General features: G+C 26.9%; 1 protein-coding gene across 1 annotated transcript; it reads left to right on the forward strand.

Moving 5' to 3' along the window:
• The first annotated feature begins 1,604 nt into the window (after window positions 1–1,604).
• Window positions 1,605–15,331, forward strand: 5-ht7 (5-hydroxytryptamine receptor 7). Its single transcript, XM_074248452.1, has 7 exons — window positions 1,605–2,193; window positions 4,972–5,126; window positions 5,258–5,698; window positions 7,007–7,302; window positions 7,680–7,920; window positions 8,633–8,839; window positions 14,248–15,331. Exons 3-7 carry the CDS (start codon window positions 5,579–5,581, stop codon window positions 14,902–14,904), a joined length of 1,521 nt encoding a protein of 506 aa, XP_074104553.1. The 5' UTR covers window positions 1,605–2,193; window positions 4,972–5,126; window positions 5,258–5,578; the 3' UTR covers window positions 14,905–15,331.
• Window positions 15,332–20,891: the final 5,560 nt, after the last annotated feature.

Genomic DNA, 20,891 nt, shown 5'->3' on the forward strand with positions numbered 1-20,891 from the left:
TTATCATCTATTTCGTCAAAGCTTTTATTACTTTCTTCATTAATTAAAATATTTAAGGTTCTTCCAGCGGTATAATTTAACAAACTTTGAAGTAAAACTAGTTGCATAAGTACCAGCAGCATTCGTATCAAAATATTCTCATTAAAATCTATTTAAATAGGGGATTATTAAACTTTTATGAAAGTTAAATATTTATCAAATTTTAAACTTTTTAATTTTTATTAAAAATTTTTCTTCGCTAAAAAATAGTTACAAGAAATATTCATATAATAAAAAAAAAAAAAAAAAAAAAAACACTAACAATAATAATAATATAATTGTACAAAATCTAGAAATTGATAAGTATGTCATACGTTAATAATAAAAAATTAATATTGCATCTAAAAAACGCAAGAGTACTGGGCGCATAACCTGTAGCAAATAATAATGTGCAACCCAACCGCCAAAAAGCCAATAACAGGGTCTCTAAATAAATATATAAGTTTATACAGGCTACATAGTATTACTTAAAACTAAGTACGCTGTACTGGCAGCATTTACAAGAAGAAATAAAACAAAAAAAGAAAATACTGGAATTTTTACAAATGTTCCAATAAATATAATATAATATTAATTTAATAATAATTATAATATATAAAAATTAACTGATTGTACTTTGGACTTCAACAAAGATCCAATAAAATTAACATGGACTATTTTTATAGGAAATTTAATTTTATATGAAAAAGTACTCATCATTTTTTTATATCTTCAATATTTAACCTGAAATTTAAATTTCAAATCAGAATACTTTATTAAATATTTTTTTCCCCTCCGGGTGTAAAGCGTCAACTTTAGCCCCGCTGCGCTAAACAAAGTTTCCGCTTTACACCTTCGTCAGGGAAAAAAATAGTATACACTCCTCGGGAAGTAAATAAGAAAGCCTCAGATCACATGTTTGTTGACCTCGGCTTCGCCTCGGCCAACAATTACATGTGATCTGAGACATTTCTTACTTTACTTCCCTCGGTGTGTAATATACTATAATATTATATTTATAAAATTGAATTTCCAAGAATATGATTTAAAAAAAAAAATAATAATATTAATGAGAAGCTCAAAAGTAAACAATCTATATCTTACTTTAATTTATTAACAAACTTATAAAGTATAATGAATTATTTTTTATGACAGATCAGGCTGCTATAACTTTCAAAGAAGATTAAATTACAATAAATATGGGATGATGAAGTATACAGTTAAATTTTTATCGTTACGCTGCACTTTTCCAACCTCTTACGGCTAGTTACACTGATATAATTAATTACAGATAAATTTTAACATTAATAACCCAACAAATAATTAATAACCACACTTTAACTGAAATTCAGTTCCGATAATTTTTATTTTCATTCCTTGTGAAGATATAATTTAACATTACTAAGTATTTTCTAAAGTTATTCACTCTTTATCCTATAAATAATACTTCACATTTAGGTTAATGATTTATAAATGAAAATTAAGTTTAGGCTAACTTAATTTTCATTATAAAATTTATAATGTCAGTTAAAAAAAAAAATTGAAAGAAGAAAAAGAAGAAAATTTGGAATTTAAATGATTAAATGCTGTAATTAATTTTAAAAATCGAAGGCAAAAACCAAGAATAACATACGTTGTGTTCGTTTAACCGACAATTGTATTACGGTTCAGATGATGAATGTATTTGTATGTATGGAGACAAAACGACAAAGACAACGAGTAAATATTAAATGCAAGTATTTGAATAGAATGTTTATTGTGTTTTAGATATAACGCAACACATGAAGTAATGGAGAAGATATAAAAGAGCTGAGGAAAAAGTATAAAGGGTGAGAAATTCAGAGACTAGTTTTCAATCGACGTACAGGTGATACAAATATGGATTTACTGACGCAGCTAACACTGAATCGATCGGTTGACATCTACAGATAGTATGGACGCTGAAGAGAGCCAGCTTGTTGCACACACGCCACTTGATTGACCAGTTCAATTGTCCCGCGGTCTATTTGTTTTTTATTTTTTTATTTTTCATACCGACGAGCAACGAATACTGCTCATTCTTTAATATAAACCTCCTTCTGCTGGAAGTGCTTCACATTAAACCTGTCTACGGCTCTCCAGCAATGCTAAAATTTATTTGCGGTTATTATCAATAAATACTTGGGCATACATGCGGTAAATACCGAAAAATACTGACCATTAATCACTACGCTCCATAAAATCGGTTTACCGCGATACGATAGCTGGAAAAATGTCAAAATACGCTCTGAATTAAATACAGCCTCTATCCGGTGTTTTGTTTTATCGGCACAGTAAAAATTAATCTCTGGTGAAAGCACCGAACTTTGAATTCCACTTTACAAAAGGAGTCACCGATTTATTTTATTTACATATTCAAGTTGATAGTCCTTTTTTTTTTATTTTATTTTTGTCGTTTCTATTGGCTATTAAATTTATGTTTAAGCTCAGGCTTTTTTTTTACGTAGAACAATGTAACTGCTTTTGCTAAAAAAATTGTAGAAGGTTGTTAAAGTTGTTAAATTTAAATTTTTATCTGCAAACGCGATTTGAATAATGAAAATTAAGCTAATCAAAATTAAAAAAATTTTTTTTAGTTTTTAATTTAAATTAAATAAAATAATTTAAAAAATTATGAATTAATTTCAGAATCATAAAATTTTTATGATCAAGAAATTGATAATGAATTTTTTAATTTATGATATTAATCACTATAAATAGATAATGCTACAATATCACAAATAGGTCATAAAAATTTCATGTGTGTCAACACTACGACAAAAAAAAAAAAAAAAAAAAAAAAAAAACCGTCAAACGAATGAATTGTACCAAAAGTTATTAGTAAACAACTGAATTTTGACATTCATTCCAATTATTAGCTCTGACTCATATTTATATTGATTTTAATCCGTGATAAATTTTCAAGCTTCATTTCTTCCGTGCAATATTTGTCTTCTTTATCGATACTAAATAGTAAATATTATTTATTATTTATTTACGGGTTTAGTTTTATTAAGTCGAAAACGCAACTAAAATTTAATTATTTTTATCCTAGCCGTTAGGCTAATAAATAAGGATCTGAAGCTTTATGGGAAGGGGTTGGTGTTTATAATATAAGAAAATGAATTCAATTTAATAAATATATTATAAAATTATCATACAAAGATTTGAATTATTAAAACAAACATAAAAATCTCAATTAAGAACTTACTTAAATGTCATTGTTACCGTTTCTTTACATAATTGAAATTTACTTTACTAACAATTGTTTTTTTTTAATCTGACCCGTGGTTTCATTGAAACTTATAAAAACTTTTTCAATGTTAACACTAGGACGTCAGGACAACGAGAGATATTTTTGTTGAAAAATCGTAAAGGTGTCGAATTTTAGGGCGTTACTTATTTTTACTAGATGGGAGAAATAATGTCCAATTATTTTTCTATTTCCTTGAGCCCTTGCCCTCTCTCTTAGATTTTTCTATAATGTTGCATGAGTCCCCTCTACTTGGGTCAGAGTACAATATCTAATCGCTTCTCCTTTACTCTTATGCTCTATTATACATCTATGTGTTTGTGTATACGTAAGCGCATTTATGCATAGACAAAGACATACATGTGTACTATTTTACATTAAATTATTTACTGTGACCAAATTTTTATATTAAATTAGTTAGATAAAAATTAATTTGTGCATAAATTGTACAAATTATCATTAGTTTCTTAGATCTAAATTTTTCTTTTTATTTAAGTCGTTATTTTATTCGAAAATAAAAGAAAACATTTATTTATTTTTTTTTTTTTTTGTTTAAACTTAAATTATAGTTATTAAATTTTGTTCCTTAAATTATCAACATATATTTTTTTTTTCTGTTGATACTAGAATTATCATAACATTCCTTTTATTTTTTTCATTTTATTTAAACTATTGTTTATATATACATTTATTTTGTTATCGAAAACTTCTATTTCGGATCTCGACAAAGTTTAAAATTCCATTATTCCATATTTGTTCAGGCTGAAATCCCTTAGTATGGTCAGGCCCAACTAAAACTAAATTTTTCAAATAAGTTTCTTTTGAAAATACTATTGATAAATTTGAAGATAACAAAAATTTTAAAATAAAATAAATGTATGTAATTAATTGTAAGAACATAAAACTATTTATGAATAATTAAATTCCATTTGTTATAAAATAAAAATGTCGGACGCTGAGTCAAATATTAAATCTTAAAAAATAAATAAAAGTAAATTTAGATTGAAAAAAATTTATCGAAATGTGATCTTTTGAATGAAAAATGAAAAATGAAAAATAGATTATTTAAATGATAAAAAGTACATCGGGGAATCAACTGTATCAATATAGCGCAATCGAAATTAATAAAAGATAAAAGAGTTTAAATAGAGTTTAGTTTATTAGATTTGAAATGTGAAGATAAAGAAAAAAGCTGAAGATGCACTGGTTTTTATTAAAATTTTATATCCTGAATATAATAAGTCAGTGAAACGGTGAAATGATACGTTTTTAGATGGAAAAATAGTGCAGAGAAAAGTAAAGAGAGAGCTGTAAAAGGATTCGATTAAATGTACAAGTCGCTGATGCATTTGTAAGAGGATTAGTTAAATAATACTGGTGACATTGGCAAAAGAAATTACACGTACCTGTTATTTTAATTAAATTTATCTCAAAAATTCTCCAGTAATATAATAACAATAACTTAAATTAAAATAAATATTACATTTTCATCTTCATTCTGTCCTTTAAAGTGTTTATGTCCGGATAAAAATAACAAACGGTACAATGCAGGATTATTTTCTCAAGCGTTTACTTGAGCCTGCTGTTTCTGATGCTACTGAAATATTTGAAACATTAAAATAATAATTATAATTATAATACCAGCAATGCAATATAATCGGCATGTACATGTGTGCTTTCAGGTGAAAATTACATGACTCTGTTTTTTACAAAGATGTGTGAGCTTTGAAATAAATCCCTGGAGAGATGCTTTCGCCGACGGCTGGAAAACAATTTACTATTTTATAAAATACATGAGCTTTTTTTAATTGAAAGCGAATTCTGGCGATTAACAGAGGTAAATACTGAAAAAATAAAAAAATAATGTTGTAATTTAATAATGTAAGCAGAGGATAAAAGAAAAAAATTTTTTAAATGAATTGCTATTGAATTAAAACAAGTGTTGAGTTGATCGAATTTATTTTTCAGCAAATTTTTGAAATGTCAGCATGTTGTGCTGTCGATTGCGGGCTGCTGGCAAAGGAAGGTGACGCTATCAAATTTTGTCTCTGTATAAATGGAAATTTATTTTGAATGGAACTCGTTGGTGAATAAAATAAAATACCCGGAACGAAATCGGCTGGGTGGATTCTCTGCTCCTGGATGTCATAAAAATTCAACCGCTCAAAAACTACCACCAGCAGGAGCTGTGAAAATGGAATAGAATTATTGATGAGATAAATAAAGTAGCCAGAGTAGCCAGAGAACAAAGGGGCGCTTGGGATGCTTCAATGCTCTGGCTAGCATCGTATGGAGGGCAAGGACTTTAATACGGAAACAACTTGGCTAAGAACGCCGAATTCAGGCACAAATCCCGAGTATGTTTTTCAGGGATTCCCCGGACCGAATTCGCCGTATACTACCTATCAGGTAACGATAAAACAAATCAATACCTTCAATTTATCGTGGGTATCACCTACATTCACAAACCTGTTCAAGCTGGTACATTATTGAGTAGATTCTATTTCATTTGTTCCTTGCTAATAATTACTGCGATTTTGAACGCTGAACCTTAAATCTTTTTCTGTCATCTTCAAATTGATATTTTTAAGCAATTATTGATTTTAATATATTTTAAGACTTAAAAATTGGTTGTAAATCTAGAAAAGTTTCATTTTGATGATAAAATATTTGATGAAATCTTATAAAATTTACGATTGGATTTTCTGTTCAACTTTTATTACAATAAATCACAATCTTGTTATTTTTATAAGATTGAATCAGAACTCATTGAATTGAAAGTTTTCTAGAGAATATGTATTTTTAAAATATTTTTATCAATAATTTAAAATATTGAAAAAATTATTTCTTCAATCCAATATGTCAATTTTAATGACAGAAATGTTTAGCAGCGCTTCTTTGGAAACAATTATTAACCAAGCAATTAGATAAATAGATAGATAAAAATTTTATTTGACTCCGGAACTAAAGCTCCCTCAAAGCCATCAGTATTTGAAATACATTGGTTTACATTTGTATATAATATAACTCAGTACAAAATTAATTAATTAATTTGAAGGTTTACAAATAAATTTAATTGAAAATTTTAATGAAATACAGATAGATCATTTAATACAAAGAAATAATTTAAATTCATAATTCATAGAAAATAATATTTTAAATGAGATCAAAATAAAAATTGTAATTATTAGTTTTTTGGGATATTTTGTCCGGGAATATTGTTTTTTTTTTTTTTTTTTTTTTTTTTTTTTTTTTTTTTTTTAGATATTTTGTCGGGAATATTATGTCAAAGGATCAAGGCGCCTGATACCGCTATGAGCTGGATCTAGTTCTTCTCCATCAAAGTCTAATTAAATAAAAACAAAGTTAGCACTAATTAAAATGAAGCTCAGGATTAACCTGTTTAAAAGTTCCAACTAAATCCCATAAAAAGTCAAAATTTGTAGACATCTCCATAGAATTTGAGGATTTCACAGTGTTCTGGAGGATTAATTCCAAACCTTGAAACAAAGTAGAATTTATTATCAAAAACAGAACTTACCATATGTAACTTAATATTCTCAATGGTATTAAGTTACTCATGCGTGAATATAGTAATGGTTGAATTTTCTTAAATCTAGTAGCAGTGTAATCGGTAGATTTCCCTCATAGTCGTTGAAATACCAGGTAATGCAAATCAGACGACTTAGTAATATTCTGAAACTGTTCTCTCTGCAGGCAATAGCACTAACCCTGGTCCTGAGCTTGATCGTGATAGGCACGATAATAGGGAACATTTTGGTCTGTGTGGCGGTAATCCTCGTCAAGAAGCTGCGGCGGCCTTGCAACTATCTGCTTGTCAGCCTTGCGGTAAGCGATCTTTGTGTGGCGATTTTGGTGATGCCGATGGCCCTGCTCTACGAGATCCTCGGCAGCTGGTCGCTGGGCCCGACAATGTGCAATATTTGGGTCAGCTTCGACGTTCTGAGCTGCACCGCGAGCATCTTGAACCTCTGCGTGATATCTGTCGACAGGTAAATAAAAATTTCACCGATATATTATACAACGATAATTAATAGCCTCATCGCTTATTAATGTAAATACAACTCAAAACTATTGTTATTATTAATTAAAACTTACACCGTCGTCACATCCTCATCCAGCTTCCGTTTGATCTAGAACAAACTCACGAATATACGCGACACATTTACCTAATTTAATCCTGAAAATTAACCTCTGGGTTAATTATTATTATTACTTTAATTATTCATTTGCTCTTCGTTCTATTAGCCACATGGAGCATACTCTAGCAGTCTAGTCTCTTCTGTTCTAGGATATAATAGCGCTATTTATGTATATTCATGTCTATGTCTCGGCATTATACTCACTATTATTTAATGTCTGTATGCAGGTACCGTGCCATATCAGAACCTCTGGTCTATGTGCAGAAGAGGACAAAAGGACGTATGCTAACCTGGGTGTTCCTGGTCTGGCTGGTCGCCGCATGCATAAGTCTCCCGCCGGTCCTCATCCTAGGCAATGACCATAAATACGTCAACGGCGCTTGGCACTGCGATGTCTGTCAAAACTTCGGATACCAGATTTACGCAACTCTTTTCAGTTTTTACGGTCCTCTCACTGTTATGATCTTAGTACGTTATTTTACATTTCATTTCTTCCGATAATTTCAATTTATATTGCAGAGATAATTTGCCGGTTTTGCTCCAGGCGGATCTCTGGAATTGGGTTAGATTGTGGAATATTTATGATTAGAAAATCTGAGATTTAAATTATCAAATAGGATCATTTGAAATGTGCTTTAATTTATTGAAAAATAATCATTTTTTTTTTTTTTTTTTAATCAATTATTTATTAAAAGGTAAAAATATTTCTTCTTATTAAAATATGATAATATTTTTTTTAATTAATTATTTATCAGAAATATTTCTTTTTATTAATAGAAAAAGATAATTAATAAAATTTAATAATTAAATTAGAATTAAAAAAATTTTTTAAATAAAAAAATTGTCAGATATCTTTCAATTCAAATATTATAAATAAAAAATTTTCTCAATATAAAAGAAGAAATATATCCAAAAGTAACACGTGTACAAAAGTTTAAATTTTCTTGTCACGTAGTGACAGTAAGTTACTACCATTAATATTTGTAATAATAATAATAATAATAATAATAATAACAACAACAATTACGTTAGAGTAACAGTGATGTTTTGACATTTCTGACAGACATTATTCATAACAACAGTATTACAGTGTGTATAATCCTGGTCGCATATCCACGTGCACGTCAGCTTATATATGTGCACGTAAATATTAAATAATATTCATGGTGGTGTATTGCAGGTGTACTACAAGATATTCCGAGCAGCACATAAAATCGTGAAGGATGAACAGCGTGCTCAGCGTCACCTCGGGGCGCATTGCACCTTGGAGATAGAACCGCCGGTGGACCACACAAGTATTATTAATCGAGCGTCTAATACAGACAGCCAAACTGCACACAACACTCCTACAATCAAGCAACACCGCAGCTCTAGCGCTTCAACAACGGTCAGTCTGACACCACAACTACTTATATTGTTATCCATTATACCGTATCCGAGATCTTATTAGCCCCGTCCTTGGATTAATGGTATCAAAACTCACCAACATACTAAATCCCGGGCTCATCTCCGCTGGGTATTTATCTCCAGTTTAAAATTCATATCCTCTAATTAAATATTTTAAAACCGGGAACGTTCGCTCTATCGAGGAATATATAATAATAATAATAATAATAATAATCATCGCTAGTTACAAATTACTCGTTATAAAATCTATGTTATTATTTTATTTTATTTTATTTTAATAATATGAGATTGAAATTAAATAAAATAATAATTGTTGGTGCATTTCCGGGCTCGTAATTCAACCGTGCTGATAGCTAAGAAATAGTAATAGCAACAGTAGTAATGATCGCAGTATATATATATATATATATATATATATATATATATATACACTGAATATGTCAATTATTCATTTTCTTCGCTAACAGGCAAGTAATGGAGGCGGGATAAATGCACCATTACGTATTCAATAAAGCCAGTGGTACAGCAGTAGAACAATCTTCATCTTAGTCTCCTATTTCAAGCCCGACATTTTATACTTTTTACTGTCCCTCCATTATTTTATACGGGCACGATTTTTTATGGGGCTCTTAGCATTCATTAATCATCCTCTTCTATTTCAAAGTCTCTGAAAAAATTAAAAAAAAAACTAATAAAATAGTCATACATCTTCAGAAGGAAGAAGTCAGATAAAAAGAAGAAATAATAAATGCAGAGTTAACTTAATAAAATACAATATTATTTTATTATAATAAAAATAATGATAATATTTTAAAAAATGTCAATAATTAAGGACTGACTTTGCTATCTTGTCAACTACAGATATTTTTGAAGATATATAAGCTCATCTCGATATATATTTATATATATTATAAATATGTAAATATATATAAATATATAAAAAATGCATGTGGGTACTCAAATGAAAGCTCTTGATGAGGGTAACATCAGGATGAGCTTATATCCTCGAAAATGTCAATATTTAAGAAAGTACAGTGCAATACAGACACAAGTCCTGACAGTCACACAGTGGCTGCAAAGTTGCTAGTGATAATAATAATAAAATAATAGGTAAAAATAATAATAATAATAATGGTAACTTACAGAGACTAGACTGAGTTATCATTTTACCAAGATATTATTTTACCTCAGTGCACAAAACCGGACTTACTGTGGCTCTATAGGAACATAACTGAATTTTGAATTAATACCCAGGATCAAGGGATCTAAATATCCAATCTGGAGATACGGAAGTTGATGAGTATTTAATTGGCTGGACGTTTAGTTATTATCGGCGTAATCTCTTGTTTTATCATCAACCAATCTTCGGATAAAAACTGTAAATATAACAGATAATTAAATGAAATTAAATTAAATGAAGATATAAAAAAAAAAAAAAAAAAAAAAAAAGAAAAAAAAATGATGAGAAATTAAGTGACAAGGGTATTAATAATTTATTAACCTGATGTTGTGTTGATGGTTTATAAATTGCAGTTGAGTTGAAAAGAGCCGTCGGGCTATCAGGCTGGACTGGATTTGCTTAATCGCTTGGATACGTCGATAGATAGACAAACATATACGATATTAGGTTGTAAGACACCCTATAGTTTGGATTAGGGTCTGTGAACGTTACGAGATTTATTGGAATTACTTGTTCACTTTTCATTTCTTCTTTGGACCCTCTACTTCACTCTCACGGCGTATATTTTCCTCTTATTACCGAGTGATGAAAGCCTGCAAAGAAATAGGTCATCCATATAAAATAATAAATTGAAAAAAATAAATAACACGAAATACCTTCACCCTCCTATTCTCTTCTATCCCTCCCTGCATTATCTCACTAGACATTTTAAACCCAACTTTTATAATGTATAGTGTATAATGTATGTAAATAAAATTCATCAGATTTATTTTTTAAAAATCGAAAAGTGTACGCGGCGAAACACTTGTTCCCTCACTTTGAGCGTATAAAAACAGTGTCGAGTCAAATGGAACAGAAGAGAACAGAATGTGAAATTTGATCAAAGCGGTCTTTGACCGGTGTCAGAATGCAAATAGCGACAGTTAGCAGCATCAGTACAATCTGTCTATCCAAGTTTACCAAGTTCCGGATCCCCGAGTATGTAGCATGTCGAGGTATTAGAACACCAGGACCACATATTTGCCTTAAGCTTGAGTGTCTCTGGACTTGTTCGGTTGGATTCATCTAGACATATATTATATATCCACACACATAATGCTACTGTAGCACCGCTCGGATCAATAAAAGAGTGACAGCCCCTTGAAAGACCAGACGATTTGTTTAGTCTCTAGGGTATACCTTATATTGCCCGAATGTTGTTCGGGATAAATCATTTGATTGAATAAAGAAAACAGTAACTCAAATCATCTTCGGCTTCAACTTATTCATTTTATTTCTTCTCTTATCGTCTTCTTTTTTATCGGCCCATGGATTTACACTTTATTCGCCAAGGAGAAATTCAACATTGACATTATCTTTTATGAGGTGAAACAAATCACTGGGTTAAGTTCACTAAAAATTATACTCCAGCTCAGATACAAAATACTCTTATAAAATAATTCACTAGTTATAACCCGACAATCTTTTTTTTATCACATTAAAATTATCACTTGACCATTTTATTATTTTTTTTTTTTTTGACAAATAAATTTGTTAAAAATTTCATTTTTAATTAAAAAAAATTTTTTTTCATAATTTATTTATTTAAATACTTAAAAAAATTGTATTTTTAATTTTATACAATTTCTACATGTCAATTTTGTTTTCATCTTTGTGCCAGAATTTACTTCTTAAAAAACTATTAAATATTTGCTAAATTAATTTTTATAAATTAATGAAATTAAACTTAGCAGCAACTTCATTATTTTTTTAATTTTTTAACAAACAAATTAAAAAAAAAAAAAATTGCATTTTTAATATTTAAAAATTTCTACATGTCAATTTTATTTTTATCTTTTTGCCAGAATTTAATTGTTACAAAAATTCTTAAAATTATCAAATATTTGGTCTAATTAATTTTTATAAATCAATTAAATTAAAATTGGCAGTCACTTAACTATGTTTTAAATTTTTTTACCCGCCAAATTTTTTTTTTAAAATTGCATTTTTAATTTTTAAAAATTTCTGTTAATTTATTTGTTAAAAAAATTATTAAATACCTGCTAAATAAATTTTCATGTTTTTTTTTTTTTTTTTTTTTTAATTTTAAAAGCGTATTTTTACTGAGATCTAAAAAAACAATATTAAATATTTTATTGAAAGTTTTTATGAATAAAAAAATTTTTTATCGATATTAATTTAACTAACTTACAGAAAATCTGTAAAAATAATTGATAATTAGTAAAAAAATGTCAATAATTTAAATTCTTCATTAGTACCTGACATATTTGACAGTAATTCCTGCAATAATCACGATTAAGCCATAAAACTTGTGTGAAACAATTTTTATTCTCGCATATCCTACGAGGAAATTGCGTGTTGAAACTACATGCATGAAACATTTATATTTAAATTTAATCTATTCGATCGTACATCGTGCAACGGACTGAAAAAACTAAATAAACCCACTACGGGAAAATCAATCCCCGTTTTACTTGATCTATTCTGCTTATTTTCTTCTTCTGACTTCTTTAAGGCAGCAGGAATTTTTTTTCCATCCATCGAAGTACCTAAAAAAAAAAATAAACCATATTTATTTTCAATTTAAAATCATAACAACTGGATACCTAGTTTTTTTTTTTTTTTTTTTTTAATCTCTTTTTAATATTATTTCTTCTTGGGCAAAAAAAGTAATCACATTTGCGTTGTAAAAATATATCCACAAAAATATGGCAAGAGTTTAAAGTTTAAACTTTTGGATTTTATTTTTCTATCTATTAAAAATGAATCTTATAATAAGAATCATAAATATGGATCACCGGAATATTTTGATACGCATCGCTTATCAAAGCATCAAAGTCGTATAAACATCATCATTGTACCGTTCAGATTAAAAGTATGACTATAAAATTTATGTCAAAGGATATTATTTTGCAATAAAAAATAGTGCCCATCAAAAATGACCCGATGACTTTTATTGCCTCTTAAGTTTTTTATCATTTTTCATTTTTTTATTTATGAGCTTGTATTTTTATTTTTATTCTCATATTTTCATCTTTACGCTTCAGCGTATTTTGAAACAAATTAAAAAATATATGTAAAAGTGCAATATACTATGTAAATAATGTAAGCAGTAAAAAAAAAAAAAAATTACAATAGCTCCAAAATTAAAAAATTGATAATTAAGACACGTGTTAAAGATAAAAAATTAATAGTGTGCCTTAAGGACGCAAGAGGCAATAAAAAAAATTGAAAAGGGCCATTTTTTATAGACAATTTAATTTTCCATAAAAAAGTACTCATCATTTTTTCATATCTTCAATATTTAACCCGTAATATAAATTTCAATTAAAAAATTCTAATTGATAATAAATTAAGATTTAATTTTTTTTTAATAAATTATAATAAAAAATTAATATTGTGTCTTATAGGCGCAAGATACAATAAAATTGATAAAGACAATTTAATAATTCAAACTAGGTCTTAAACGGAAGAAAAAAAAATGAAAATTGAATTTTTTTTTTTTTTTTTTATAGTTGTAATTAAAAAGAAAAAATATCTTCCGTTCAAAGTCTTGTAAAGTATATCTCGAAGACCAGTCTAAAATTTCATCAAAATCGGTTGAGTACTCGAGCAATCGTGGGTACTATTTTTGAAAACATAGTTTTCAAAAAAACATGTTTAAAGTTTTGAGTTCAAATACAACAGCGCCTTGAGCGCGCAACTTTTTAAAACTTTATCTCCGAAACTATTACTCGGATCGATTTGAAACTTTGGGATAATATTCTAGAGATGTTGTAGAATTTAATAAAACATTAAAAAAATCGATTTTTTGACAAAGGGATGTTGTAAATTATAATTAATTATTCTTCTATATTATAAGATAAATTTTACTTTAGTATAAATTTCAGTAACATAATTATAGCTTATATATAATTGATGAAATTTTAGAGTCAAATGTCTTATCAGTCACCATATGGAATGCCTCAAAAAAATATTGATACAATTTTTTCAGAATTTAAATATTTAATCTGTAATTTTAATTTAAAATCATAAAATTTAATAAATAATTCATATAAAATTTCTAAAATTACATTTTAAAAATTTTTTTTAAATAATTAATAATAATAAATGATTTTTAATTTTTAATTATTAAATTTATTTTATTATTATTATTATAAAAAATATATTAATAATAATAATAATAATTTCACCCTTTGACATTACAGTGCAGCGGACACGCAGTGAAGTGCTTCGCAGGAGGTCCAAGAAAAAGTAACGAATCGCAGTGCCCGATGTTAATAAAGACTGATAAAACGGTAGGCTCCTCGACGACAACGCTTCGACCAGTGGGTGGTGGCAGCAAGTTCACAATTGCAAGGAACCACCTAAACAGTACTTGCAGCGTATCGAGTTCCCCTCACAAGAAAAAACAGAAGATTAATTTGGTGAACGAGCGAAAAGCCACGAGAACCCTGGGAATAATAATGTCTGCCTTCACAATATGCTGGTTACCATTTTTTGTTCTTGCCCTAGTTAGACCCTTTCTATCGGATCCTAAGAGTATTCCGAAGATCCTGTCAAGCTTTTTTCTTTGGCTCGGCTATTGCAATAGTCTGCTCAACCCTATTATCTATGCCACCCTCAATAGAGACTTCCGCAAGCCCTTCCGTGAGATACTCTGTTTTCGGTGCAGCAATCTCAATCACATCATAAGGGAGGAATTTTATCAGAGTCAATACGGCGATCCTGTTAATAATTATGTCGTTAGACCTTGTGATGATAACAATGACGATAATGACGACGACAGTGACCAGCGCTGTAACAACCACGTTGCTGAATCTGTCAGCTTTGCTGCTAACCCTGCTAACGAAAGTTTTCTATGATTAACGTCATTTTAGTATTTCACCAACTAGACAGGTGGAGGGCTAAAAGGACGATTTTAATATTGAATATAGTTTCAAAAAAATTCAAGTTTACTTTGCGAGTATAAGCTAAAATTAAATATTAAATAACTCTAACGTACCTCTCTTTATGTCTCTTCGTTACCTGATATATCAAGAAAAAATTTTACCAAACGAGTACATATCTCTGTACATATTTTCACTGGATTTTTAATTTTAGCAACCTCACTTTTTAATATCTAATGGATAAAAGAAAAATATTTGTTTTACTTTTAATTTTATTCTTATTATCAGTATTTTTTTTACTTAATCTTTTTTATTATTTCGCGTGACAAATGCCAAAAGGGTGTACAGAAAAAAAATTTTTTTTTAATTACTTTGAAAACATATTTTATTTATTTGAATGCCAGTCGAAGTTATACAACAATTAGTATATTCCTTAAATTATAAATTTTTAAATTCTACTTTTTTCCTTTTTAATTTATAAATTTTTATGAAAATTTGTTAAAATTATGATAATTAATTTTTTTTTTTTTTTTAAATAGTTCATTTTTTTTATGTATTTTTCAAAAATGAAATGCAATGTATGGATATAAAATATTTAAGGAGCATTTAAAAACAATTTTTCCGATAATTTAGGGTTGAAAAATTTTTAGTAAATATTTTCAAGTAGGGTCACAATTTTAATTTTTATTTTTTTGAACGAAATTTCCATTTAATTTTATTTATATAAGTCTTTTTCTTGAAAATTACATAAAAAAAAATTGATTTTCACAATTTTCACAAAAATTTACAAATTAATTTTATAAAAATTCAGAAAAAAAATTCTTCGTTGTTCATTTTGCCCCTTTTTTTGAGCTACAATCTTTAGACGTAATTAAAAAAAATTATTTTTACTGATCTTGACATTTTGGACACCAAAAAAATCTTTTTTTGTACGCTCTTTTGGCAATTGCTATACGATTTATGTATCGCGTTTCTACTTCTGAAATATTATTATGATTATACGTGTTTTTGGAATGTTTACAACAACATGGTACTCAGTCTTCTCAAAACACTCTAACGCGATAAAAGCATTAAAGAAATTGTAGTTCTGAAACTTAAATGGCTCGTAAAAACTTCTTGAATTATTATTTTTATCTCAAAATTTATTTATTCAATTTTGTTTTATTTTTAATTTAATTACAAATGTAAAATTGTAATTTTAAATTAATTTTTTAAAAATAAGAATTTTAAAATTAATATTTTAATATTTGGATGAATTTTTTGATTTTTAATTTATTAAAAAATTAATTTAAACTTTTTCCTAAACAAATAACCGGAAAAAAAATTTGTCGCGATATTGTAAACTTCAATGACTGGTTAATCGATACAAAACAATCGCTTGACAGTTAATTAAATTTTTAATGGAAAAAACAAACTTTTCCGAGTTATGTAAGTAAATAAAATAGATCTTAAATAAGATTACCGAGGCAATATTTTTAATGAATAACTGTAAAGTTCATTGTTTTTATTTTTAGGATTGTTTTATTCTCCCGGGTGGATTAAAAGTAAGAGAGAAGAAACCGAAGAACAAGAAAGAGTTAATCAATCTGGGCTTGAAATAGCTTAAAAGTAATTTAATTAATTACGAAAAAGTTTGTTACCGCCAAAGTAATTACCTTGAATTATTAACGCAGTGATTTTAAATTGCTTTGATAAAAAATAACTTGCTAAAAACTAATTGGATTAAATCACAGCGTAAACATTTATTAGTTCGGCGATTGTATCGGATTGTAATTGTTAATTATTAAACATACCTTTGGTGCTTGATAACGAGAGAGCACTCAAATAAATTAGATAATTAATTGAATGTTAATGTTCTTTAGATATAGATCAGTGTCTCGAATTAAATTAAGTGTGTGATCATCTACAAAAAAAAAAAAAAAAAAAAAAAAAAAAAAAAAAAGGTCTAATCAAAAATATCCGAGATTAATAATTATAAAAATATATGAGCGGATGAAACTGAAGTTTTTAATTTCATGTGAAGAGGATTAAGATTACTACACTACACCCGAACTGTGGGTAATCTCTTATAAAAAAACCGAGCGTTGATTGCTAACTATTTTTTAAAAATAAATTAATACTTGTCACTTACTATTGAATTTAAAATTTTAATGGAATACAGATAGATTATTTGGTAAAAAAATAATTTAAAGTCATAATTCAAAATTGCTGATAAAAAATAATATCTTAAATAAGATATAACTATGTACTTTCTTAAATATTGACATTTTTTAAAATATAAGCTCATTCTGTTGTTACACTTATTAAGAGTTTTCATTTGAGTACCCACATACATTTTTCATATATTTTTCATATATACATATATGTAATATATATAAATATATAAAATATATGAAAAATTGATGTGAGTACTCAAATGAAAGCTCTTGATGAGAGTAATGTCGGGGTGAGTTTATATTTTCAAAAATATCTGTGGTTGACAAGATATCAAAGTCAATCCTTAATTATTGACATTTTTGAAAATATAAGCTCATTTCGATGTTACACTCATCAAGAGCTTTCATTTGAGTATCCACATGCATTTTGATATATTTTTGATATATACATATATATAATATATATAAATATATGAAAAATTGATGTGGGTACTCAAATGAAAGGTCTTGATGAGTGTAACCTTAGGATGAGCTTATATTTTTAAAAATGTCAATAGTTCACAAGATAAAAGGTAATTTCTTAATAATTTATTTTTTGTTTTTATAAGACGTAAAAAAAATAAAATAAAAAATAATAAATTGATTGTAATTTACTTTTAAAAGTTTTACTGAAAATAAATTATTTATTTAGAAGATATTGATACGAAGAAAAGTATCGACGCTTCTCAAGTCACTTTAATATTTCATTTTTGATATTTTATTTAAAAAGTTAGCTTCAGAGCCGGGCTTCCGTGTACTCACATCGCATCAATCTTTTGATATACGAGTATTGAAAACTCGGTACATCTTCCATGCTCATGTTACGCTAGATTCATAGATTATATTCACGTTAGATAAATAATGTACTTAGAAAGTTATTTATAAATTATATAAAACAATAATTAAGATTAATAAAAAAAATTATTTTGTTGTTTTATTTAAATTTTAAATTTTACTGTTAAAAACTTTTAAAGAAGAATACTTGTTATTATTTATTTAAATAATTATTATTTAAAAATGAATATTTATTGTGAAATGTTTTAAGAGTTTAAATTTTAATAACGCATAAATAATATCAGTATTCTGTATTATATAGATTTATGTCAAAGTAAAACGAAATAATAAATGAAAAATAAATATCACTAATTGTAAACGCTCGATCAATACACATTTAATGTAATAAAAGGTGATACATGCCACTTTGTGTCATATACATACAATCTATATATATATATATATATATATATATATATAGTATATATATAATATATATAGACCTCTAAAAACCTCAAAGCATTACTTACTATTAAATATATATACCTAGAGTACATTAATCGTAATACATCATATGTCTTCCTGTGCCTTTGTAAATATTTTCATGTTAACTAGAATAACTAGTGCGGAAGAAATATATTCATCAAAATCATAAACTAAAAATGATTAAACAAGTATATATATATATATATATATATATATATATATATATATATATATATATATATATATATATATATATATATATATATATATATGAAAAATAATTGTCACTAAAATGGTTAAATAAAAAATTTAATTAAAACTGAGCGAATTAAATGTACCATTAAATTTTTTTAAGTTAACTGCTGGATGAAATATATGTTTTTTCCTCCTGACATAAGTTTTTTTACTGCCTGCGCACTCGAGCTGATCCTCAGACAGTAGAACGGAAGCACGGAAAATAATGCATTAGCATTAGCATTGACATAAGTCCTTGTATTTGTGGCATTAATATTATTATTATTTTAAAAAATTCTTGAAAATGTTATTTTATAAATTTTATTTATTGAATTAAGTTTATGGTTTGAAATTTAAATTTTAAGTGAAATATTGAAGATATTTTAAATTTTTAAATTTTTTATTTTTATTTATTTAAAAATTAAGTCTTTATTAAATAATGATTTTTGTTAAATTGCATTGTACTTTCTTAAATATTGACGTTTTTAAAGATATAAGCTCATTCCGATGTTACACTCATCAAGAGCTTTCATTTGAGTACCCACATGCATTTTTTATATATTTTTCATATATACATATATATAATATATATAAATATATAAAATATATGAAAAATTGATGTGGGTACTCAAATAAAAGGTCTCGATGAGGGTAATGTCGGGATGAGCTTATATCTTCAAAAATATAATTATTTGACAAGATAGCAGTAATTTCTAAATTATTGATATTTTTCAAAATATAAGCTCATCCCGATGTTACACTCATCAAGACCTTTCATTTGAGTACCCACATCAATTTTTCATATATTTATATATATTATATTTATTACAAATATGTATATATGAAAAATATATAAAAAATGCATGTGGGTACTCAAATGAAAGGTCTCGATGAGTAAAACATCGGGATGAGCTTATATCTTAAAAAATGTTAATAGTTCACAAAATACAAGGTCATTTCTTAATAATATAGATAAATAGAATAATGTAAATGATAATCCTTGTAATATGAGTTGAATATAATTCAAATATATGAATCGATACTTCAGAAGCTGTAATTCAAAGTACGCACGCGTTTCTCAGTCTTAAACTATTGCAACTATTTCACAGCATTATTCCTTGTCCTTTTGCCTATCATTTGCAGAAAAGAAATAGCAAATTTATAATGAGTGTTTACTAAACAGCTGAGAAGAAATAGATTAATTTCCCTTGAAGCCAGCCAGCAGTAGACTTTAATATTTAACTTGAGCGCTTGTTGTGAGACTTTCACCCCAAGTCCCGAATCAGCAAAAAGTTTTCGAGGATCATTAAATTTCTTCAGCAGAAATTCCGGGATTATACAACATAAGCTGCACATATTGGAGCTGTTATGATGCAAGCAGTACAACTGGTTAAATTTTATTGCAAGTTGCTTACTCCTTCAATTATCCGACTATTAATTGAACAGTTAATTTATTGTAAGCTAGAAAATTATTGACATTAAATTTAGCTGTCACTTTACAATTTTTTTAATTTTTTTTACAAATAAAATTTGTCCTAAAAAATTGCATCTTTAATTTATTAAAATTTCTACAAGTCCTTTTTTTTTAATTATTTTTTTTTGCTACAATTTATTTGTAAAAAAAAATTAAAACAATTTTAAAGTGACAGCTAAATAATGTCATATCTAAATCATAATTATTTAATATAATTGCAATCATAGTGCGTATAACAATTGTAAAATTATTTTTTTATTAATATTTTTGAATTTGTAATTAAATGTATTTTTTTTTTTTTTTTTTTTTTTTTTTTTCAGACTCCGGCGTAAATAAATAAATAAATAATTAAAATCTAAATCTATTTAATGAAGGAAAAATAAAAATATAAACAAGTTTAATAATTGGGATTTAAATACGGTAATTACAATTTTTATTAAAAGAATTTAATTTTTATACCTTCAATAATCCTCACTTGTAACAAGCACTTAATTAAATCGCACATTATACAGTGATGTACTTCTTTTAATTAGTTTATTATTTTATTATTATTATCATTATTATTATTATATATATGGAGTTATCGAGAATATATATATATATATATTAAATGCTACTACGCACTTAAAGTTTTAAAATTTAGTCCGAATACTTACAAGTCGCAATACAATGGTTTACCTTTCGGAGGGATTTAAATTCCTATTGTTCTTACTAGAGCACTTTACAATGCATCCATGCAATTTTTTTTTTTTTAACAAGTTATATTGTACAGATTAGTTTAGATTACGTAAAAAAAAAAA

This window comes from Cotesia typhae, unplaced genomic scaffold (assembly GCF_013202065.1).
Source record: "Cotesia typhae breed Kobodo isofemale line unplaced genomic scaffold, CoteBio_Ctyphae contig_5, whole genome shotgun sequence".
NCBI lineage: Eukaryota > Metazoa > Arthropoda > Insecta > Hymenoptera > Braconidae > Cotesia > Cotesia typhae.

Coding starts and splice junctions, on each gene's coding strand:
- 5-ht7 (XM_074248452.1), top strand. CDS start 5,579: ATGGAGGGCAAGGACTTTAATACGGAAACAACTTGGCTAAGAACGCCG. Junction 7,303..7,679: donor TGCGTGATATCTGTCGACAG/GTAAATAAAAAT, acceptor GTCTGTATGCAG/GTACCGTGCCATATCAGAAC. Junction 7,921..8,632: donor CTCTCACTGTTATGATCTTA/GTACGTTATTTT, acceptor GGTGTATTGCAG/GTGTACTACAAGATATTCCG.